This window comes from Bombina bombina, chromosome 3 (assembly GCF_027579735.1).
Source record: "Bombina bombina isolate aBomBom1 chromosome 3, aBomBom1.pri, whole genome shotgun sequence".
In the NCBI taxonomy this organism is placed as follows: Eukaryota; Metazoa; Chordata; class Amphibia; order Anura; family Bombinatoridae; genus Bombina; species Bombina bombina.
The window spans coordinates 292,487,463-292,513,806 of NC_069501.1; the positions used below are offsets into that span (position 1 = coordinate 292,487,463).

The window sequence follows — 26,344 nt, forward strand, 5'->3', positions numbered from 1 at the left end:
AAAAATGTACTGTCTCTTTCACCCAGTCAGTCTCTTATTAGACCGGGAAATGAAAGACATGCCAGTGCCTGCGTCCTAACTGCCTTAAAGTCCCCTACTAAAACTAGGAGAATCTGAATGCAAGTATAATGAGGTTAGATGGAAAATTTAAGAAACTGCCCAAACTTTCTCTGAGATCTCTACCCCCAGAAAAAAGGTTAGCACTTACCTCATTTTCTGCCTGGCAGCAAGGCAGTTCCCAGGTTTAAGAGGTCCTCTTCCTCCCGAAAGTCCTGAGTAAAAATTCTTCAGGTTTTCTTAGTCAGGGCAGCATTAGAATATGGGAGGTGCAGTGAGAATTATGTCCCACAAGTTCCCATTGCTCTAAAGCCACCAAAGCTCTACTGAAGAGACTGATATGGACTACGGCTACACCCTAGAACAAAGCAGCACAATCTTGCACTACTTTAAAAATAATAAACTCTTGATTGAAGAATCTAATCTAACACCTCACTTTACCTCTTCCTATCACTAACGTAGGCAAAGAGAATGACTGGAGTGGGAGGGAAGGGAGGAGCTATTTAACAGCTCTGCTGTGGTGCTCTTTGCCTCCTCCTGCTGACCAGGAGGTGAATATCCCATTACTAATTAAGATGATCCGTGGACTCATCGTGTCTTAAAAAATGAAAACAGATCATCTATGTATCGATGACACATAGATATCTACGGTCTATCAACTATTTTCATGATGTTTTCTTCGTAGTCCTCCATAAAGATGTTAATGTACGATGGGGCCATATTCGACCCCATCGCCGTCCCTGATATTTGCAAATAGTAATCGGTTTCGAACTTGAAAAAGTTCAATTCAAGACATCTCACCAACTCCAGGAGCACATCAATAGGTGGACCAACATATGGGGTCTTCAGTAGGGCCTTCTGTACTGCCCCAATACCCATATCATGGGGAATAATTGTATACAGACTGTTCACGTCAGCTGTTACAAGACTTACAGGACCAGATGAGAGGCGAAGACCAATCTTTAACAGACCAAGGCGCCAGTGTCAATACACAAGGCGCAATCTTCAAACAGTCGATACTAGTTCAGGATCCGATTCGAATTCTACTACACCACGGGGACAGGTTTCTGCCCCATCAACGGATTTTTCAGGGGGTACAGACTCGCGCTGGACAGTGCAGAGGCGTCAAAGACCACACCCCAGGAGGAGTGGGTGGCATGACTTACAGACCACCACCAAGATGACAGAGGACAATGACATCATAATGAATTTAAGTGATAGACCCCTTACAGATGCAGAAAGAACTTTATTGAAACGGGGACTATCTTTCGTACCATCACAGGCTTCTGATGATTTTAAAACATATATTGACATCCAGAAACACCTACGTCTTCTAAAACTTAAGGATCATTTTAAAGAAGTGAAAACTAAAGGGACAGTACTACCATTTAGACCAAGAAGCAAATTTGATCCGGTCAATACTAATGCCAGTTTGAAAACCTATACGCGGCTACTCACAACCGATTTACTATCATCTGATAAGTCTAGATTCTGACAGAATTTAAGTCATGAAGAGAAAAATGCCACTAGAAATTTAGCAAATGATCCTAAATTCGCCCCACTGATAAGGGTGGTGCCGTTGTTGTTATGAATTATGACAACTATAAGGATGAAATTCTTGATCAACTGGCTGACTCACAGGTTTATCGTAAATTGGATAGGAATCCTACTATGAACTTCCAAAGGACCATTGATGACTTATTGAAGAAGGACCTTCAACAGGACTTTATTGATGATCACATCTATCAATATCGGATGACTGGGACTCCGAAATGTCTGATTTTATACATGTTACCTAAAATACATAAATCACGTGAGAAGCCACCAGGACGTCCTATTGTGTCCGCCATAAATTCCATCTTATCACCTCTGGACTAATTTGTAGACTTTTACCTACAACCCTGCGTTACCAGAATGTCCTCATTTCTAAGGGACTCTACACAACTTATTGAGGAAATAGTAAATGGACTATACCATTTAGAACAAGACAGCCTTCTTGTAACAGCTGACGTGAACAGTCTGTATACAATTATTCCCCGTGATATGGGTATTGGGGCAGTACAGAAGGCCCTACTGAAGACCCCATATGTTGGTCCACCTATTGATGTGCTCCTGGAGTTGGTGAGATGTCTTGAATTGAACTTTTTCAAGTTCGAAACCGATTACTATTTGCAAATATAAGGGATGGCGATGGGGTCGAATTTGGCCCCATCGTACGTTAACATCTTTATGGAGGACTATGAAGAAAACATCATGAAAATCGTTGAGAGACCGCAGATATCTATGTATCGTCGATACATAGATGATCTGGTTTTTTTTTCTGGAATGGCACCGCAGAAGGTTTGGAAGATTAGTTTCAGGAGTTGAATGATCTACAACATCCTGTTAAATTTAAGTACCATGCAACCTCTATAGAATTTCTGGATCTATTGATCTACAAGGAAATGGACCACACTGTATGCCAAACCAACGGATAAAAACTCCATCCTGTGTGCCTCAAGTGCTCATCCAATGAGTTTGATTAATTCAATCCCCATGGCCCAGATGTTGAGAACAGTACGGAATAACACTGATCCCCAAAGGATACTAGCTCAGCTAGAGGGGATACTCTAGCTTAAAGATCAAGAAACTCTGAAAAGAAATGGAACATCTAACACAAAATGAGGTTCTATCAATACAAAAAATGAATGAAATGAATAAAAATTTGGTGGGTGAAACCAAGAGAATACTCATCACCACAGAATATTCCCCAGACAAAAGGTTTGCAGATAACTTGAAAAAACACTGGGCGATGGTAAATACTAATTCAACTCTACCCTTCAATGAATTTGGTCTGCCGATGATTGCCTTCAAAAAGGGCAGATCATTGAGACACCAGCTAATGTTGACAGATCCTGAACACTGTTATCAAAAGAATTGGATTAGAAGTAAGAAGGGCTGCTACAGATGTTCTGGATGTACCACTTGTAATTCAATGATCATGGGGTCTTCATTTCAGACACCCCCATACATATCAACGTTTTGACATCAAGTTTTACCACACATGTACTACTACACATGTTGCGTACTTACTGAATTGTACGTGTGGTCGTTTCTATGTGGGGAAAACGAGTAATACGATCCGTACAAGGATGGCGAATCATAGACATTCTATTCATGAGGCTATCAAAAAACAAACATCTGATCAATCAGTAGCCAAACATTTCATATAGTTACAACATACTGTTAGTGATCTCAGGTTCATTCTAATTGATCATGTGCCACCCCTCAAGCGAGGAGGCGACAGGAACCAGCGCTTACTCCAAGTTGAATCTAAATGGATCTTCAAATTAAGAGCACTACACCCTCACGGCTTGAATCATCAGTTGGACTGGCAATGCTTTTTGTAATTATGGTTACTGTATCATTCCTATAACAGCAGCAGTGGCATTGTTAAATTGAGGGGGTGATGGGAGGGACCTAGAATTAGTCTTCATTGATCCAATGTCTCAATTTGTGTCATAATTTATTCTATTCATATTTATGCTTATTTCTAGCTCACTATGTCAGGATCCACTGGATGATCACGACCATGGGATGGTGTTGGTGGCATAAATTTTGTGCCTACCAACTGCCCTATTGTATATGGGGTGTGAAGTGGTGAACACTTTAATCATTATATTCAACAATTGTATGGATTTAATTGAATTATTTTCCCTATTTTTTTACAACTGTTGTGGATGGACTCCATGTATATATTTAATTTGTGTTTGCTCCCTCACTATATATAGATCAGCGGAGTTCCTCATTACATTATAGTTCTAGCTAGTACCCTATAGATAGGGGATATATTTAGTGAGCATGTGACACTCTTATTTAATCATGTTTTATTATGTTGTTGTTTGTTCAATTTTTGTAATCTGTACATTCTTTCATTTTTTTAGGACCAGTCCCATTTATAGGTGTATCACACATTTCTGTGTAAAGGGTTTATTGTGATCCACGATGTGCAGACTAACTCCTCTCTCATATGGGAAACCTTATTTATATCAACAAAGTACGTCGCATATGTAAACAGGGTTGATGATTGGTTGTGGTAATCTCAATGATCACCAAGGACAGTTTCTTGTGTTACCTACGATCCTATAATGCTCAATAATTTTTTGGGCCATCTTTGTGATAAAACTATGTGTAAAATCATGTGTAATATTTAATTATTTGTTAAGTTTAATTTCTGCCAATGTTGGTCTTTAATTCGAAATAACTTTTGAGAGACTTTTCAGTGTATGCAGAAATAAAGACAGTTCTTATGGTGAAACCAACTCCATTCAAGAATCCCACTATAGCGGGTGTCACCAAGTCAACAATCACAATTCTGTACATTCTTTCATTTTTTTAGGACCAGTGCCATTTATATGTGTATCACACAGTTCTGTGTAAAGGGTATATTGTGACCCACAATTTGCAGACTGACTCCTCTCTCACATGGGAAACCTTATTTATATCAACAAAGTGAATGATTGGTTGCCATAATCCTCCCATGCAGATGGCGTACGTCACCTATGTAAATAGGGTTGATGATTGGTTGTCGTAATCCAAATGATCACCAAGGACAGTTTCTTGTGTTACCTACGATCCTATAATTCTCAATAATTTTATTGGGCAATCTTTGTGATAAAACTATGTGTAAAATCATGTGTAATATTCAATTATTTGTTAAGTTTAATTTCTGCCAATGTTGGTCTTTCCCTTGCAGTTACTGAGCCTGCCTGCGATGCTGCATCACTTACTCCCTGAACGGGAGGGTCTGATGACGTTCAGTACTCAGGGTCCGTTTTTGGCCACGCCCACGATGCAAGCGTTTGGCAGTTTCACTAGCTGCAATGGCTACGATATAGATCTTTTGTGAGTACCATCAATATCGTTATGACACATAACTGGAGTTATACATTATTATCCATGGTTGATAACGTGACTACGATGTAACAGATGACATAAATCTGGTAGCCATTATGAATGTAACAGAATTGCTCCACTGCATTTTTATCTTTATTTTTATAGTTAGTGGATGGGTACTTGTCACCATTTTTAGTAGTGTACCGATTCAGCCCCTTTATATAGTTAGATAATTTTATTGTATATATTAGTTTGAATAGTTTTGTCACTAATTTATGTCATTTATGAGAAGTGACACTTTTAATTGTACATTTGTTTGGTTTCTAATGTGATAGGTTATAGTTAAAAAAGTATATATATATCATATGATCTAATAGGGGCTGTCCTATTCTGATTTGAAGGAGGGGTTAACACTTTATTTAAACACTGTTGTTTGCTCACTTTTTGTTTGGTCTGATGAAGGGGTGATTGATCCCTGAAACGTCACATTTTTTGTGCTAATTAAAGCACTTTGGACACAGCTATTAGACATTATCAAATCCCTGAACATCACCCCCTCACTTAGCCCACAAACTTGTCTCCTTCATCTAGATTTCCCAGCATTACCCCCCGCTCAAAAATCCCTAATCATTTATCTACTTCTGTCCATTAAACTTGAAATTGCAAAAGCCTGGAAACAAACATTACCCCCCTCCATTTCACAAATCATTGCCACAGTAAACTTTCTGTTGAAGATGGAATCTTACTCCTCCTCGATATTAGATAAAATGGACACTTATTATGAGATCTGGACACCCAGGTTAGAGAAATATACCTGCTGAATCTACTAGATAATTCTTGCCATTACCTCCTCCCTTTCCCCCTACCCCCCACTCCCTCCCCTTTCTTTTTCTAATCTACGAGAGGCTCTGAACTATGAGGTATAAAATAGAAAATGAGAAACATTTTGATTGAACGAGACATATATGTTTAGTTTATGTCCGGAAGCTAGCATCTGCAGTTTTCTTTCTTTTCATTACTTCTTACATACATTTTAGATTTTGGCGACCTTTTGCAACTTATAGCTAGCCCTATCTGACAAATGTTTTGCTATTTATATGCCAGATATGATTATTATGGCAAGTATTGTATTATCACATGCACATTATAGATGTCTATGTATGTTGAAGTATTTTTTTTTTCTCAATAAAAATCTTTATAAAAAAAAAAAAAAAAAAAAAAAAAGCACTTTTTATCTTACTTTGTTGGGAGTCCGGCTTGTAAGCCGCTGTGAGCGATGCTTGCTGCATTGCACATATCTAAATTTTTATTTATATATATATATATATATATATATATATATATATATATATATATATATATATATATATATATATATATATATATATATATATATATATATACATATATACATATATACATATATATATATATATACATATATATATATATATATATATACATATATATATATATATATATATACATATATATATATATATATATACATATATATATATATATATATACATATATATATATATATACACATATATATATATATATATATATATATATATATATATATATATACACATACACACACACATATTTTTTTTATTTATTTAAATTACCCATAAACCATCAGATATATAGAGAAATATTTATTTATGAATAAATAGAACTTCTTCTATGTGAAAAACATTGGAATGTGAAATATTCATATTTTGATGTCGGGGTAGCACACATGGGAATATGCAATCGGGTTTGAGCGCGAGTTGGGTTTCCCCCCCACTTTTTTGCTCCTTTGACTTTTATGGGGGAATAGGTTATCGTGCGCACAATAATCGAAGCTTGCCTTTTTTAGCTTGTCGGGTTAGCATAAAGCTTACTTCTAGCATAGTTAACACTTGAGCGGGAGCGTTAAATAACTATCCTCTGAGTGAAAAGCCTTTTGTTTATCTTCTCTTCTTTGATGTAGCTAATAAGGGGGATATAATTGAGCCCCTGCACTGATCAAACAATCACTCAGGGGGGAGAGTTATGAATCCTACAGGACACACGTTAGCCTCTCTGCAGGCAGTGGAGAAAAACAATTTACTAAAATATTAAAACTATATTCCAACTTTTGTTTTTACTACACATAATTTAAACATTTACAGTGAACTGCATAAGTTAAAGGGATAGTGTGCATTGCAGTTTCTTCATTATTTTGCCTGCTTTTCCTGTCATTCCCCCCCCCCCACACACCTTTTAACGTCTTTAGAAAGTTGTATTCCGTCTGCATTTTGCTGGGCATTAGCGCCGATAGTCGGAATACAACGTCCTAAAGGCTTGGCTTACCTGAAGCCACTGGCACTTACCTGATGGGATCGCGGTCTGGAGGGCTCGCCTAGCATCATAGGGACGCCCCCTGACGCGATCCCATCATTGAAATCTTGTGATCGCGTGCACGATCACGAGATTTCAATTTGTTTACATTGGAACAGTTGTTCCGATGTAGACATGTTAACCCCGTCACGAAAGGGTTAATATTAAGCCCTCACTTCCCACATCATACAAGCAAAATAGTATTTTTCTCCAACAGTGTGGAGTGCATTCAATGATATGCAGAACCCTGACCCTCCAAAATTAGAGTTCACTTGTATCTCTCTCTAATTGGACAAGGCAAACCAGATAAGATAAACACTAAAGAGGCTCTTTAAGTGGCATATTACTAACATATTACTAAAAAAAACTAACAAAACAGTTATAAAACCTTTATTTTGCATGCAGACATTTTGCAATGCAATGATTACATTTTCAAGTCTCTTTAACAGAAAGATACTCATTCATTGTGGGACATGTGTCCCCTTTCACAGCTGTTATACTGGAGGAACATCTAGATGGTTATAATTTACTCATCCAACATGTGTACACTCTTTCAATTTATTCCAAGTCAAATGTTTAAATATGATCATTATATAGCAGACACAAATAAAAAAAAGTCATACCTGCAGTGTGAAAGTAGGCATGTGGCTCTGTTGTCTGCAACTCAAGCTCAGCCACATCTTCTTCCATGACTGAATAATCATAAATTGCTTTTTCTGAAAAAAAGAAAATACATAAATAATGGTCATTAAGTATTTAATTTATATTTTCACTCCATTAAGTATCCTTAGTTTATACTTCCACAACAGCAAACAGTTGCACACATACATATATCAGTGTTCTCCCCAGGACCTTTTTAATGGGTAGCCAACGTCAACCTAAAATTATCTAATATTAAAAAATGTTCAATGTTTATTGCACAAATTATCATTAAATAAATGTATGTTAAATGATGCAAGTATTTTGTGCTTATATATATATATATATATATATATTTATTTATTTATTTTTCTTATTAATTAAAATGTAAGTCTGTATTCAGGTATAATTAGCTAATATTTATCAATGTTCATTGCACAAATTATTAAATAAATTTATGTTAATTTATGCAACACAACAACATTGTATTATAAAGCTACAAATAATGTTGAAAAACACTACTGCCATAAGAGTATTAAAAAAAGTTACTGGCCTCAAGTGACGCATGGAGGTTTTAATATTAAATCGCTTTATTTTCTTCTAGCCACAGAATTAGTGAATGTGTACTCTGCTGTCTGTACTGGACTTATGTGCTATTTAAGGGGAGAAAAAAAAAAAAAAAAAAGAGAAATCACCCACATACACATAATTTATTTATTTTTGTGAATGTGTGGTTTACCAGCACTGTGAAATTTTACTTTTTGGGTGAAACCGGTTGCTTTTCCCTGCCTTTCATGCTGACAGTGTTGTAGCGTGTACTGGTGCATATGGCTGCTGTTCCTAAAATAAATTCCCCGCTGTACAGTAGGGGGAGCACTGCAGTGTGCAGTGATACATGCAGCTGCAATTTCTGGGGGAAACACTATAAAGTATTAGCACTGCGGTTTTGTTGCCATGTCCTCACCTTACCTTGTGAATGCTCTCTCAACTTATCCATGTCATGCTGAGAATGGAGGCTTCTGACATGCAAAGGAACTATAATTCCCAGCATGACATGCACAATTTCTATTACTAAGGCGAAAAAAATGTGTTTGCTGAATGTTCTATTTGCAGGGCACATTAATTTGAATTCAAAAGACAACTTCTGAGGCACCCTGGCTACTAGAAACCGGCCCATTTTAGGTTCAACACACAATCAGCAGGCGCTATCCAGGGCCCTGAACCAAAAATGTGCCGGTTTTTAAGCTTTCATGCCTGATTTTTCAAATAAAGATACCAAGAGAACGAAGAAAAATTGATAATAGGGGTAAATTAGAAAGTTGGTTAAAGTCATTCTCTATCCGAATCATGAAAGAAAAATGTTGGGTTTATCCCTTTAAATTGAAAAGTCTAAAGCAGAAACTCTCATGCAATACTAGGTCTCTGACCTTTGCAAGATTATGCAGGCTGACGTTTTATACACATATGGAAAGTCTGAGGAGGATTCAAGTTGATAAATATATAGAGAATATAAAAAATTAGGAGCCAGAAGTCAAATTCTATAAACCATGGCTGCAGTTTACAGGATTTGTGAAGAAACTAGTGTATCTATACACACACACACACACTTTCTTAAAAAATAATCCAGTGCCCCTCCCTCATGTTAAAGGGATATGAAACCCATTTTTTTTTTCCTTTCATGATTCAGAAAGAGTGTGCAATTTTAAACAACTTTCTAATTTACTTCTAATAACAATTTTCCTTTGTTGTATATTGTATATCTGTTGGTATCCTTTGTTTAAAAACAGGGAAGTGTGTTTAGGAGCCTGCACATTTCTGGAGCAGTACATGGCAGGCGTTTTACAAGAATGTTATCCATTTGCAAGAGCACTAGATGACAGCACTATTTCCTGCCATGTAGTGCTCCATTTACCTTCCTATGTATCTAACACAGAATGTCATGGGAACGAAGCAAAAAAATATTTTTGGGGGGTTTCATATCCCTTTAAATGGTTCACGGATACATTTACTTCCCAGTGGGCTTATAACAGCTCTCACCTTCTAAGATTCAAAGCCTGTGTTCTTTGTTGCCTCTTGAACAGTACATTTTAAATATAAATATATCACACTACAAAATCATTATTATAGAAAAGCACAACTGTATTCCATTGCACTGAACTAAATAAAGTATTTTTTGCAAAGCTTTTGAAGGCATGTTTTCCAACTCACCAATTATCACCCTGTGGTCTTTCCCATAAACCATAATACACATCTAAGCTTGACAGATGTTTTTACAATGTATAAGTCATCCAAAATACTGAAAAGTGAAAAACAAATTTTAGGTATAATTGGATCTATCAAGTTTTTTTAAAAAAAAAAAAGCATCACATTTTGCATAACTATATAAAATTATATGGAGAAATAAATTAAGGAGCAAGTATCTGGGGGCACTGCCACTAGGGATTTTATAATCAGGCAGCTTCTTATATTTGTAAGTACAGGTACAAATCCCAAATCAAAACTTTTTTAAAAAAATAAAATGATCAAAAATGTGTATTTTTTACTGCCTGTGTCACAACCTTCTCTGCCTGTGTCTTTGTTTTGTATGTTCTAAAAAGGAAATAATGGTCTATATTTATTTAAAACAACACCTATTACCTTTCTGATTACAGTACTGTACTATCTTTTTGAGGGTACTATGTATACAATAGTATTAAAAATTATATAAAACTAGCTCTTGCTTACTTGTATAAAACTGTATTATGACATGTAAATATTGCCCAAATTACATAAAATATTGTTGTTTACAGTTGGTTTCACTCCCTCTAAAAATTGTCCTATTTTAAAGATGCAAATATTCCAAACTAGTATGGTCCCAATCAGTTTGGATGAAAGGTTTTCTACCTGTAATACCAATATCAAACAGGTAATTGATCATGTTTATGCGCATGTGCAATTATTGCTTTAATAAGGATTAATAATATGGTATGCAATACCATATAGTAAATTATTGCTTTGATTGGAGACCCTTCTGTCCTAGCCTGCCTTATCTTTTATTTATTTTGTCCCTGTGTAATGCTGCAGAATCTGTTGGTGAATTACAAATAAACCTAATAATAATGAAGGCTATCACAGCAAGTTATGTTCATTTTGATTGCAGGTAAAATAAGTAAATAAAAACAATAGGAGAAAAAAAATAGATTAGACCACAGTAAAATCTACAATGCTGCATTGTTTGTTTATTATTTTTTTTCAAATAAATGCATTTTGGCATATTAAGAGGACTTCTTATACAAAGAGCTGCATGTTAAATAATAGTGAACCACCTGGTTACTGATAAGGTATTAAAGAAATTTATAACTCAAATATCTTGGGTAATTGTTGGAATTACTAGATACTTTAAAATGTAACTGCCCCATTTTAATTCTGATGGAATCTGCAAATCAAAATGATACTGGGCAAGACTGCTACATTAAATAAAATCAGTTAATGTAACATCACAAAAATAAAGGTTCTCTAATATTTCAAATATGTCTAACCCCAGTCAGTGCTATAGAGCTACAACCCCTATGCAAAACGCTGGAGCAAAAATTAAGAGAGTATAATGATCATAAAAATAACCCATACTGCATTATGGAGGAGATCTTTAGAACATATAAATGGGGGTGACAGTGTTTTGGATACAAATTACATGGACATGGTAAATATAAAATAATAGCAATAATTTTATTAAAATTACAAAATGTTATTAGGAGTCCGATAAGCTACAATATCCAAAATGATAAGTGTGAGTTTCGAAGTTACAAAATACCGAATATTCCTGCAAAATTGGGTATTACAAAAACAGTTTTTATATTTTATTCCTACAACGCCCTGTTGTGTTTTTCCCTACAAATGATTCAAGATGGCGACAAAGTCCCCTCCTCCTTCCTCAGAGACAGCATGGGAACCGTCGCCATATTGTTTTTTAATGCAACTATCAAAAAATATTCATATGACAACGTATATGACCCACCAAAACCGTAAATATATATAAAAAATATTCTGCAGGATAGTACCACATATAAACTTTGGTTGGAGAATAGATATAAGCTGCGCACAAATTCGGTATTTAAAGAATAAATAGACCGTACTGATGCCGCCGCGCCCCCCTTTCCACCCCATCACGGCCTAGCTGAGGCCTCCTCCGAGGCCTGGAAGGGCAAGCGGCCGAGCCGCGGCCTATCATCGGGCTGAGGCCTTACCTCGGTCTTCCTGGACATGAATTACGAAGTTTATCGTGGCGCCTTATCTATCGGTTTAACACAGGCTCCAAGCAAGGGTTGCACCAAGCTGCAGAACAAAGCAGCTTGGAATAGAGCTGCAGGGGATGTGACGGCTATAGAGGCCGTATTTTCGGCCTCAATAAGTTCCAGAGCCTATTCCTGCTCCCGGATGAATCGTTCAATGCGGCCTTACCTCTAAAACGCTGGCGGGCTTTCCCGCTCACCTCAGGCTCGGTATTCTCCTCCGTTAGGCCCGAACGCTAAGGTTCTTTCGAAGGGAGGGAGGAGGGGGAAGGTATAGAGTGAGTGCGAGAGGCAGAAAGGGAGGGGCCGAGTTCGATAGCAGTGAGAGAGGGGGGAAGGAGGGAAAGAAAAAAAGAGCGGGCAGCTCTCCTGGTCGGGGCCGCCGTCAGCAGTAAACGTCACTGCCGCAGAGCCTCAGGAAAATGCGGAAGGGGGAGGCCGCATGCGAGACAAACTAGCTTGTTACACAGCAGAGCCAAGGCCAGGGCCCAGCGCCGGAATTGTAACCTGAGTGGTAAACGGGAATCGAGAAATAATCGCTATTCTCGCTAATAATTGATCTATCCTCTTTACAACAGCATATCATTATAAGATTAAATATGTGCAATTTATAACATGGATTTCAATTTGCGTTTTTAATAGTAACTAAATAAAGCTTATCTGTATGACTCTAACGCTTCCGATTATATGATTAACACTTATATACAATAAGAACTACAACTGAATTTTGTGCGACTTTGAATTGTAGCGCTGAAAATCAATATATTTAGTTGGTCACAACGAATGTAAATGGTGATAAACCATTCAAGATGCTTATCGAAGTTCTTTTAACATCCAAAACTTTTTTTGTTTAAAGTAGTGTTTTTCACTGTTTATGAATTGCAGCTATTCGAAAAGTTAGGTAAAAACAAATAATCCATAAAATATATTTGCTTTAAAAAATGTTTTTCTTTTTTTTTTTTTTAAACCATAATACAATGTATAAATGCAATCACAGTGTAACAAAAAAGTTATATTATGTTCAGTTTTTAAAGTATGATTTTTATGTGTGAATTGGCAACATTTGATGAACCATACTTATTGATGTAAATATGTTAGACAGTTGAGTAATTGTGAGAGAGGGTTGTTTTGTGATCAACATATTATTTTAAAGTTGGTACCTGAAAGCGACACTTTACCCAAATGTTGAATCACTTGAAAGTGATGCAGCAAATCTATATAAAAAAAAGCGGACTAAAATATTATTTGAACAAAGCTATTTAAAAAAACAAAGATATTTTACCTCAAAATGTCTTCAGTAGCCGCACCCCATTCTACAGGGATGCTTGAGGTTGGCTGCAACAGTCTTCAGATGTTGACGTTTATTTTATTCTACCCATTACCTTTAACCCTACTCTTTGCTACAGTAATTTTATCTTCCTCAGTTTAAAGGGATGGTAAATCGAAGCGTTTAAAGAGATGGTTAACTATTACAACCTTGAACGATCATTATTTTAACAAATAAAAAAATAATGTGACTTTAATTCATGAATTTTTTAAAATCGATTTATTTATTGTTTAAACTCCAATTTTATTATTTATATCCTCCTCCCATACTACGGCCGCCATTAAAATTCTCTGGTCACATTTCTTTAACATCCACTGACAGCTCAGGCCAGTCGGCGACACTCCTCTTAGCTAACACGCCCTTCAACAGATATGCGCATGCCCTAACTATTCCATCAGTGTCAGCGAGTGCTCTAGATTGGAATTGTGCGCATGCTCACCATTTATTTACGGTGATTGGCAACATTTTGCTGAGGCACAACATTTGTGCAATGTACTGCATACATAAATGTAACGCATGCGCAGAGCAAGGCAAGAAGATGGACATGACAATGCGGTGACGCGGGGAGGGGTGGTTGTACTCTATCGCAGGGATGGATTGTACACGGAAGTAATGGCAGGGGAGGAGCAAGGAACGGTAACGCTGTGAAAGTAAACTATTAATTTATTACATTTAGGATTAACGTTTTTAAATAAATATATATGCAAAATAAGTTATAATTACTCAATTATTAATATTTAAATATTGAAATACTAAAAATTTACCATCACTTTAACAAGCGCTAAGATTTACCATCACTAAAAATAAACCATTTCTGTCATCACTTCCTAAAAATGTGTGCTAAAATCACCTTATCTGTGTAGCAAGTATATCGCTAATTGGTGTGCTAGGATTTCAGTTGACATGCAAGGTTATTGGTTTAGATGTGTAAACGTCACCTCATTGAAGAAGAGCGCTGTGCCATGGCCGGAGGCGCTGAGTTAGCGATATACTTGCCGCACAGATGGGGCAGAGTTTATCACCCTTTTTTGGGAAGTGATGACAGAAATTGTTTTTTAGTGATGGTAAATCCTAGTGTTGGTTATACGCTTGGATTTACCATCCCTTTAAACTGAGGAAGAAAAAAATGACTGTAGCAAAGATTATGGTTAAATGTAGTGGGTACAATAAAATAAATTTCCCTTCTGACGGTTGCAGCCAAACTCAAGCCTCTCCTCTAGCTGTATGGAATGTTCTGTATAGATATGGCGGTGCTGACCTCTTTCAGGGACTGCCTCACAGCTTCTAAGACGTCCGCTTCACAGATGACCGCAAAAAAAAAAAAGAAAGACCATTGATGGTGTAGAACGTATAACCAATGAAGGCTACTAAAAGGTATATACTCAGACAAAACTGCGAAAAACTCTTCCAGTATTTATTGAAGAATTCCAGTTTGAAACTCGGCTCAGTTAAAAAAAAAAAAAAACTTTTCTAAAATCACAGCTCCTTACAAAGTTTCTCAACGCGTTTCAACAGATAATACTGAATTTTGTAAGAGAATATAATTGCAAGCAAACAACGCTATATTAGCCGTCATAGCTTGTGTGTTCTACACCATCAGTGGGTTCTCTTTTCTAAAGGTCATTAGCGGAGGCGCTGAGTTAGCAATATACTTGCCGCACAGGGTGAGTTTAGCACTCTTTTTTTTTTTGGGGGTGGGGGGAGTGATGACAGAAACTTATGTTTATTTTTAGTGATGGTAAATCCTAGCATTTGTTATACGTTTGGATTTACCGTTACTTTAAAGGACCAGTCAACACATTAGATTTGCATAATCAACACATGCAAGATAACAAGACAATGCAGTAGCACTTAGTCTGAACTTCAAACTAGTAGAAGATTTTTTTAAAACAAATTTCAAAGTTATGTATATTTCCACTCCCCTTGTACCATGTGATAGCAATCAGCCTATCACAAATGCATATACGTATAGTCTGTGAATTCTTCCACATGCTCATTAGGATCTGGTGACTCAAATATTGTAAATATAAAAGACTGTGCACATTTTTTTTAATGGAAGTAAATTGGAAAGTTGTTTAAAATTACATGCTGTATCTGAATTATGAAAATTTAATTTAACCTGAGTGTCCCTTTAAAGAAGCTTACTATGAAGTCTCATAAAATTATGCTCCAATTCCATGAGATAACAGTAAAGCACTGATGGTGAACCAAGCAGGTTTTTTTTTTTATATATCACTATGCAGGTGACGGTAAAACGTGTAACTGAAGAATAAAGCTCACACAGCACTTAAAGGGACATTAAACCCAAACATTTTCTTTCATGATTCAGGTAGAGAATACAATTTTAAACAACATTCCAATTTACTTCTATTATCAACTTTGCTTCATTCTTTAGATATCCTTTGTTAAAGAAATAGCAATGCACATGGATGAGCCAATCACATGAGGCATCTATGCGCAGCCACCAATCAGAAGCTACTGAGCCTATCTAGATATGCTTTTCAGGAAAGAATATCAAGAGAATAAAGCAAATTAGATAATAGAAGTAAATAAGAAAGTTGTTTAAAATGGTATTCTCTATCTAAATCATGAAAGAAAATGAGGGTTTAATGGCCCTTTAACTCTGGTGAGCTGAAGACATTTTGAGATAAAATTTCTGTTTTTGTAATATTTTCTAGTCCATTTTCTACAGCTTTGATGCATAACATTTATGTGATTTAGCATATGGATAATGTCACTTCAGATGTAAAAATGAGAAAACGGAATGCAAGCTTTTAAAGTGTTGTGTAACACATATATAATAGCAAAGATTTTCTTGCAAAAGCTATTTCTGCATTGCTGATAAAATTTACTGCACATGCAATATAAGGCAGCCTTCTGTTTGCTGCATGCACCTGTATTTAGATTCCTCCGGACTTTCAGGACAGGCAAGGAAGTGTATTGCATAGGCAATCTAAATACGCATCAGATCTCTGAGCAAGTTCTCAACCCAGAGGCAAAACTTTTTTAGTGAAAAAAAATTCTGCAGTGTCTCACTGCATACACACACACACTAATATATATATATATATATATATATATATGACACACACACACACACACACCCATACATACACAATATATACATATACACACACACACATTTATTAAAGAAGAAAAAAAAAAAATCTGGTTTCTGAAAGTATTTTGGTTGGCTCCTAGACTTAAAATAAATTTGTTAATCCCTGATTTACCTTTTTCTGCTATGTGCTATTACCCTGTTTTGACACACACATATACACATACATACAAACGCACGTATACACACACATATATATATATATATACACACACATACATGCACATTAAAGAACAAAACAAAACAAAAAATCTGCCTCCTAAGTATTTTGGTTGGCTCCTAGACTCCTAGAATAAATTTGTTAAGCCCTGTACCACACTGGAGTTCAGGAAGAGGGAGGACATTGAAGAGACAGGAACATAGTATATATTTACATTGAGAGAGAATGGAACAGTGACACCTGCAGGCAGAAATTAAGTGTAGGCAAAAAAAAATAATCTGCAGAAACTGTACATTTTCTGCGATGAGATCGCACATCACAGTATGTTCTGCCTTGGGGGTTGTCAACATGGGTACTCATATAGGTGTAGATTACATTGGAGCGCAAAAACATTACCGCTACTGAGCACTAACTGCGTTCGCCTTAAATCAGTGGCATTTTGTATCACAAATTGAAAGTAAAAACTTAGTGCACAAGCGAAAGACTCAGGTGCAAGAACATTTGGATGTTGGACAGTGTGACCAATTAATTGGATAGCGTTACCAAGTTAACTCCCCTTCCCCATAGACTTCTATGGACATATTTTGGGCTACATTTACTATTGGGTGGACACCTCCATCTCTTTCTGCTCAGCATCATGGCTAGCGGGTAGCAATACAGTACCTGCAATGCCAACCCCTGCTCGCGCGCCTCTTTCTGAAAATCCAGGGGTCTGATAACCGCAGACTCAGCGAGCCTACAGCCAAAGGTACTCCAAAGCTGCTTTCACAGCTTCTTAAATGGAGCCCTATTTGCCAAAGTACTTGCCTGGGAAGGGCTCAGAAGTGTGTGTGTGTGTATATATATATATATAATATATATATATATATATGATATAAAAAGTCTACACACCTCTGTTAAAATATCAGGTTTCTGTGATGTAAAAAAATGAGACAAAGATAAATCATTTCAAAACTTTTTCTAACTTTTTTAATGTGACCTATAAACTGTACAACTCAATTGAAAAACAAACTGAAATCTTCTAGGTGGAGGGAAGTAAAAATACTGGGGTTGTAGCTGTGTTTAGAATTAAGCAGTAATATTCAAAATCATGTTAAATAGGAGTCAGTACACACCTGCCATCAAGTGCCTCTGATTAACCCTGAATAAAGCTTAGCTGTTCCAGTAGGTCTTTCCTGACATTTTCTTAGTCGTATCCTACAGCAAAAGCCATGGTCCGCAGAGAGCTTTCAAAGCATCAGAGGGATCTCATTATTAAAAGGTATCAGTCAGGATAAGGGTACAAAAGAATTTCCAATTCCAAGGCATTGGATATTCCATGGAACACAGTGAAGACGGTCATCAAGTGGAGAAAATATGGCACAACAGTGACATTACCAAGAACTGGACATCCCTCCAAAATTGATGAAAAGACGAGAAGAAAACTAGTCTGGGACGCTGCCAAGAAGCCTACAGCACCATTAAAGGAGCTACAGGAATATCTGGCAAGTACTGGCTGTGTGGTGCATGTGCATAATTGCAAAATATATTTTTTGCACAAAAACACTGCAATTCACCAAAAGAACACCATATCCACAGTGAAGCATTGTGGTGGCATCATCATGCTTTGGGGCTGTTTCTGTTCAGCGCGAACTGGAGCCTTAGTCAAGGTAGAGGGAATTATGAACAGTTCCAAATACCAGACAATATTGGCACAAAACCTTTAGGCTTCTGCTAGAACGCTGAACATGAAGAGGAACTTCATCTTTCAGCATGAAAACGACCCAAAGCATACATCCAAATCAACAAAGGAATGGCTTCACTAGGAGAAGATTAAAGTTTTGGAATGGCCCAGCCAGAGCCCAGACCTGAATCCAATCAAAAATCTGTGGGGTGATCTGAAGAGGGCTGTGCACAGGAGATGCCCTCGCAATCTGACAGATTTGGAGTGTGTGGAGTGTTTTGCAAAGAAGAGTGGGCAAATCTTGCCATGTCAAGATGTGCCATGCTGAAAAAAAGTCATAACCAAAAAGACAGAGTGCTGTAAAAAACCAAAAGGGGCTTCAACAAAGTATTAGTTTAAGGGTGTGCACACTTATGCAACCATATTATTTCAGTTTTTATTTTTACTTCCCTCCACCTAAAATATTTCAGTTTGTTTTTCAATTTAGTTGTACAGTTTATAGGTCACATTAAAGGTGGAAAAAGTTCTGAAATGATTTATCTTTGTCTCTTTTTTTTTTACATCACAGAAACCTGACATTTTAACAGGGGTGTGTAGACTTTTTATATCCAGTGTCTGTGTGTGTATATGTATGTATGTATATATATATATATATATGTGTGTGTGTGTGTGTGTGTGCATGTACCAAAAATATCCGCAGAGGTGTCAAGCCCAGTGGTTTCATATATATATATATATAACAGTAAAAACAATGGAAAATCACTAGTAAGGTTTTAACCAGGCATATGCTTTCGGCTGTTCCTTAAGTAAGATTCTCAGTGCATAAATGTATCTCTCTTATTTCAAAGCGCTCAATATGAACATCCTGACACTCTAGACCAGGCTAGAGGTTAAGATAAACTAATACGGACAAGTCACTTGTCTCCCCAAAATATAGGATTATAGCATCTTATGCCTTGACATCTTACACAAATATACACACATAGGAGCGGGAGTGTTCCATTCTCAGAAATGAGCAAGATACGCTCGGCAGCTTGTAGCTGCTTTAACTCGCCGCCTCCTTGTGTGATCTCTCTCCGTATGTCCGTGCTCCAGTCTGCTTGTAGAAACAGTGGGGTCAATGCACTCTTTCAGCGTGCAGTCCAACACAAACTTGGGTGCTTTAGCGAATATCCTCACCGGTTCTGCTTCGGCTTTGTTTCACTCAGCGTGTTGCATGTATCCAACCACCGGGAGCATCTGAAGGGGGGGTGTCTCGTCCGTGACCAATCTCACTTGTTGTAAATCGGCTCTTTAGTAATCTTACCGGAACAGCTTGGGAGCTCTGACAGCCAAACGAATCCTGGCTATTAGAGATATAATATAGAGCAAAGAAGTTTTGCAGGCTGTTATAGTAATAAAATCAATGTATTCATCCAAAAACGATCAAACGGACCAGGAGGGTCTACAGCAACAACAGGTTATTCATATACTCGGCTGTGAGCATTGAAATGCTGACATGTTTCGGCCAGGATGCCGTAATCGTAGCTAATCAATGCACCAGCAATAAAACTATTTAAAAGCAGTGCCCACTTTCTATTGGTCTAAGTATACACCAATCAATCTTGTAAGGTGAGGGGAGTGTATGAAATCGTCTGCACATATTACAGACCATTAACCTGTTAATCACCTTATTTGAAGTTGTGATATCTAGCTTAGATTCTCTAATGTTTGTTAGTAGGTGAACATACTTACTCAAGTATTCATATATGAATTTCAGTTCGCACCACTAATACAGGAAGATTGAGTTCAACATAAGATGACAATCTTAATCATATACAAAATATAGAAGTATATATAAATATAATATATAAATATATATATAATAGCTAATATGCCAGTATGACTACAAATGTAAGACATGCAAAGTTATGCTTATAGCAAATGTTTGTGTTAATGGATCTGTGCCCCACAAATATCGTACATCCGTACTTTTTAAGCTACTTCATTTGCTAAGAAATTTATTGGTTATTGATGTATAATAATGTATAAATGTAGTTTAATATATAAATATATTTAAAATTAGTATAAATAACATTAGTACAAGGATAGACTTTGATTAATAAAATTATCAGATCGATGCTTTCAAAAAGTTAAAATAATTGTATATTTTTTATTGTACAATATAATATGTACATACATAAATTGCTTTAATAGATATTTGCAATTTTTGTCCCGAAAATAAAGCTTACAATTCTATTTATTAAATTATTGTTATATCAAATTATTGTAAAAAAAATATATATATACATACACATACAAATGCAGAAAAAGTGGCACACACTAATGAAGCAACTACCCGGTGCACTGCAATCAGGAGTATTGCATGTAGGTAAGCTTTCCAAATACACACTCAGCCTAAGTGTTGTAGGTATCTGGAAAAAAGCAGGCAACACAGGGAATTCAATCAAAAGAAAAAGGCTTTATTCCAATCCTTGGAAAAACAGCAGGGCCTTAACCCATAACGTTTCGGTCTACACCTAGACCTTTATCAAATGGAGCCCATGTGAGAGATACAGTGCCCAAGAAGTGACATAATATATATATACAGGTAGTGATACACATATTTACATAATAGGCGCCAAACCATCTTCTAGTGATCCGTCCCATTCAGTGCAAGTCTCAAAATGCGGCAAAGACGGCGTGATGATGTCACGCGTGACCGGAAGCCAAAACGAGGCTAAGATTGGGAGTCCTGGTAACGGTAAACATAGCACCGTGTACCATAGAGCGGAGCACTAGGGGGGAGTATGCACAAATGAATGCAAAACGGAATGGCAAATGGGAACATAAATACACCCTAATAAATACAATTAGTGAAAAATAAAAAAAGGAAATAGATAGTAAATGCAAGATAAAAAACAACAAGCACGAGTGACAGTATCAGAGAAATATATATAAAGCGGCACATAGCATATTTCATGTGCAAAAGAATGCTGCTAGGGAACAAGTAGTCAATTAGATGTATACAAATACAAAACCACTCTATACAATAGAAGTATCAATGGGAGACTACAGGGGATTATATCAAGACAATAAAAAATGCTGTTTACAGTGATCATAGAAGCCATGATCACATAATGAATATAGAGGACCTGCAAAGGAGGGTACACAATAGAAACCTATGTAAAATTATAACATAGGTAGAGGATTAATGTGGACATTCATTTGTAGCAACACCCAAAGTCAATGGTGGAATTAAGACCTTTAGGGGCAACTGTGTTCAGATTAAAGATCCACCTAGCCTTCAGACGTAATAGGGTTAATGCTCTGTCCCCACCACGCCGTAAACGTGGCACATGGTCAATCAAGATGACCCTCAATGAGGACAATGGACGTCCTGCCTGCTCAAAATGTCTCGCAACTGGTTGCTCGGATTCACCCGATTTGATAGCTTGACGAATGGCTGTTTTGTGATTGGCTAGTCTTTCCTTGAAGGCGGTGACTGTTTTGCCAATATAGTACAGAGAACACGGACAAATTATTGCATAGATCACATAGTCTGATGTACATGTCAAACTGTGATTGATCTTCTATTTCCTATTTGTATGTGGATGATGGAAGGTATTATCAGTCATCATGTGATTACACGTGACGCAATTGCCACATCAGTAGCATCCCAATTTCGCCTTAGGTAGCCAGGTCTGTCGTTCATAGCAATGCACCGGGTCATTCAGGACCAAGAGGTCTCGTAAATTTTTAGACCTTTTATAGACCATCCATGGTGGCGGGAGGTCATAGAACGGTAGGCTAACATCTTTAGCCACAATTTTCCAGTTGTCCCTGATGGTATTAGATATCTTCTCTGAAAGGGGTGTATATGTAGTCACAAAGTTCATTCGTAGGTCTTCTTCTTTTGCCTTGTTCCTTGTCATGAGGCTACCAGGATTTGTTTTTCAATGAGTTGTGGGGGGTAACCACGTTGGAGAATTTTTTCTGCCATTTCAGACAATTGTATTTTCTTGTGGTGGTCATCGGTGTTATTCCGAACTACCCTCAGGAGCTGCGAGGAGCTGACACCATTTTTTTGAGTGTGAGGGTGGAAGCTGTTGCAATGTAATATGGAGTTTTTGTCTGTTTCTTTATGGAATAGGGTGGTGTGTAAAAAATCAACACCCATGGAGTCAGTTTTGTAGATCTCTAGATCAAGGAAATTGATTTTCTCTGTGTTCCATTCGATTTTAAATGTAATGGTCGAGTCCAAATCATTAAGGGCGTTAAACCAATTGGTAAGGGATGCTGGAGTGCCTCTCCAAACAAGGAACACGTTGTCTATGTAACGACAGTAGAATCTGATGGAGTTGTGCATAGGGTTAAATACATGGTATTTTTCAAATTGAACCATGTTACAGAAGCATTAGTTATTTTGTTGTGAAGAGCTTATTTCCCAGCAGCAATGCCTGAACCAGCCAAGCCAGCGCCTAAGAAGGGCTCCAAGAAAACCGTAACATGTATCATTTCATAAAGAGTTAACTTTTTTTCAGCTTTTAGAAACTATTGTCTAATCACCTCTGGAGCCAGACTGCTAATTGATAAGATGAACTTGTAAACTTGTTATCTTAAGTACTGTAATCCTATTGTGGCCTGTCAAAGGACATTGCTCTCTATCTAACTGTGTGATGGGGGATTTTGTGCTTCCCCCCCCCCCCCCCTGGGAGTGCCCTGTGTGCATGTAACCTTAATAAAAAGCAGGCTGGGCATCCCAGTCCTGAGTTCTTGTTTGACCCTCAATCGCAGCGTTGACTCGTTTTTGTGGGCAGAAGGGTATCCTAGCTGTACTGCAGCTAAGGGAGATTATTCTATATTTGCGAGACTCATATAGAATACTATGGAAAGCAGCTTCTCCCCTCTTTAGCAATAGGGATCCAGGCTACTAAGCGGTCCATCTCTCAGCGAGACTAAGGGTAACCGTAACATTTGGCGGCAGCGGCGGGATTTTCCTGGATTTCCTAGGAGAGGTACAGAACGGATGGAGAGCGCTTACGAAAAATTGAAGCGTACAACCCTGAAGGATTTACTTGAAAGCAGAGGGGGGTACGCCAGCAACCGGCCGAGGAGAGAGCTGATCACAGAATTGACCGAACTGGATCAGAGCTTCACAATGGCGGAAACACCGACCACGATTAGTGACGAAAAAACCAGGATTGTTCGGGAAAGGCTCTCATTATACGGGCCGAACCCCTCCATGGAATTGGTACAGCAGTTGATGGCGGAGGCGGACGAGGATATACGAGAGACTCGAGCCCACGAACTCAACCTAGCGAACGCACACCGCAATGCTGAAGCCCCGCAGGTAATCATCCCTGTCGAAAATGCTGGGAGGCCCAAGATACCCTATGCGGCATTTCGACCCTTCCTAGAGAGCAAGACAGGGATTGATGAATATTTGGTGGACTTCGAAAGGCAATGTGCCCTGCACCAGATTCCCAACAGAGAGTGGCCCACGATATTGTCTGGGAAACTATCTGGGCGAGCCCTGGAAGCCTTTCGTACTCTGGGTGCTGAGGAAGTGACACAGTATGAGCTAGTTAAGGAGACACTGTTGCGACGGTACGCTGTAACTCCGGACACGTATCGCCGACAGTTTCGGGGCACGGAAAAGAAGCCTAACGATACCCATATGGAATGGGCGCACCGAATGCGGAGAGCGGCAAATCACTGGCTGAGCGGAAGTAAAGCGGTGACTGGTGAGGAAATTTTACAATTGTTTCTCTTAGAACATTTTTATAATGGCATGGAACAGCAAGGGAAGGAATGGCTGCGAGACAGGCGGCCTTCTACCTTAGAAGAAGCAGCCAAATTGGCCGATGAACATTATGACTCCCGTCTTCACGAACCCATGAACTACCGAGCTCCAGCACGGGTCGAACCCAGAGAGGTTTACCGTGCACCCCCTCGTGCTGAATTCCGAGCCCTGGTGCCCACAGGGCCCGTCCAACACTCAGGACCACACAATAACAGCTCTGAGCGTCCCAGACTGACTTGCCACCGATGCAAGCAACCAGGGCATTTCATGGCTAGCTGCCCCCTTAATACGCACCAGACACCCAGGAATTACAATTACCCCTCTGGGTCCTATCGTCCGGCCCGGGCCCTCTGTGTTAACCAAGAGGCCCCTATGGAGGGATATGTGGGGCCGCTTCACGAGGTGGACCCTGTATATGCTGCCTCAGATAACCGCCAGCACCATCGGCAGAAGGTATGGCTCGAGGGGCGATCTACAGAGGGATTGAGAGACACAGGGGCTACTATCACGCTGGTACAGAGTCATTTGGTGCCAGAGCACAAGCGATCCGGACAGACTGTGGCCGTTAGAGTGGCGGGGGGGGATGTGTACAAAATTCCAACAGCTCAAGTGCATCTTGATTGGGGAGCGGGAAAGGGGGCTGTGAACGTGGGCATAATGGATAATTTACCTGCCGAAGTACTACTGGGCAACGATTTGGGCCCCATGACTTCTGCCTATGCTCCAGTATGCAACAACGAGGCGGACCCAGTGACTACACGGGCCCAAGCCCGGATGGAGCGAGAGCTCTCACCAGTGCGGGAGACACAGGTAAGACCTACCCCGACCTTGCCTGACATGTTAGGCCCCATACCCTGGGACACCCCAGATGCTTTCGAGACAGAGTCTAGACTGACCCGACTTTACAAAAGTACCGGGAACGAGCAGAGACCGGAGGGGGCGGGGCAGATAACGAAACATTCTTATGGGAAAAAGGGAAAATATACCGCTGGACAGAGAAAAGGGGACAGCGTAGGCGACAGCTGGTAGTGCCCCACAAATACCGTCAAGAAATCCTCAAGATAGGCCACGACATCCCCTTAGCAGGCCACCTAGCCGTAACCCGTACCCTACACCGCATTACTCACACGTTCTTTTGGCCAGGGGTGCACGCTGACGTTAGAACTTACTGTAACACCTGCGATGTGTGTCAACGAGTAGGAAGGCGAGGCGATCACCCTAAAGCCCATCTAGTAAATATGCCCATTGTAGAGGAACCCTTCAGCCGGGTTGCTATTGACCTAGTGGGACCACTGGCTACCCCTAGTCCCTCCGGTAAGCGCTACATTCTTACCGTAGTGGACTACGCTACCAGGTACCCAGAGGCTGTCGCCCTATCCAACATACAAGCGGATACGGTAGCAAATGCACTAGTACAGGTGTTCTCCCGGGTAGGATTTCCAAAAGAAATCCTATCCGACCGAGGCACCCAATTTACGGCTGAATTGACCCAACAACTCTGGCAGGTTTGCAAAATTAAGTCCCTCCTGAGCTCCCCATACCACCCCCAGACGAACGGGCTGTGTGAGAGGTTCAATGGGACCCTCAAGCAAATGCTCAAGACGTTCACTCAGGAATACCGAGACTGGGAACGCTTCCTGCCGCACCTCCTATTTGCTTATCGGGAGGTGCCCCAGGAAACGACAGGGTTCTCTCCCTTCGAGTTGCTCTACGGAAGAAAGGTACGGGGACCCCTAAACCTGATCCGGGAGCACTGGGAGGGAGAGATGGAGGCTGACGGTGTCCCCATTGTGCCATACGTGCTGGAACTCAGGGACCGAATGGAGCAATTAGCCAAATCCGTGCGGGCTAATCTCCAGTTGGCCCAGAGAAGACAGAAAGTATGGTACGATCGGGGGGCCCGAAAGAGAATCTTCACCATAGGACAAAAGGTGTTAGTACTTAAGCCGGTGAAGACAGACAAATTGCAGGCGTCCTGGCAGGGTCCCTACCAGATCGTAGAGAAAAGGGGAGACACCACTTATGTGATAGCTAGCTGCCATGACAACAATCTTAGAAAGACATTCCATGTAAACATGCTCA

The 26,344-nt window shown here is 38.9% G+C and overlaps 1 protein-coding gene across 3 annotated transcripts in view; it reads right to left on the reverse strand.

Moving 5' to 3' along the window:
- Positions 1–12,582, reverse strand: part of ZFX (zinc finger protein X-linked) — a 136,593-nt gene extending 124,011 nt beyond the window's left edge. Inside the window, exons 1-3 of one of the 3 annotated variants that reach the window (XM_053706355.1) lie at positions 12,379–12,582; positions 10,150–10,237; positions 7,926–8,018 (exon numbers count right to left, since the gene is read on the reverse strand). In XM_053706355.1, the coding sequence (XP_053562330.1) occupies positions 7,926–8,018; positions 10,150–10,192 (136 nt within the window). In that variant the 5' untranslated portion in view covers positions 10,193–10,237; positions 12,379–12,582. The remainder of the gene's footprint in view (positions 1–7,925; positions 8,019–10,149; positions 10,238–12,378) is intronic. The other 2 variants (XM_053706358.1, XM_053706356.1) reach the window with 2 other exon arrangements.
- Between the last annotated feature and the right edge of the window lie 13,762 nt (positions 12,583–26,344).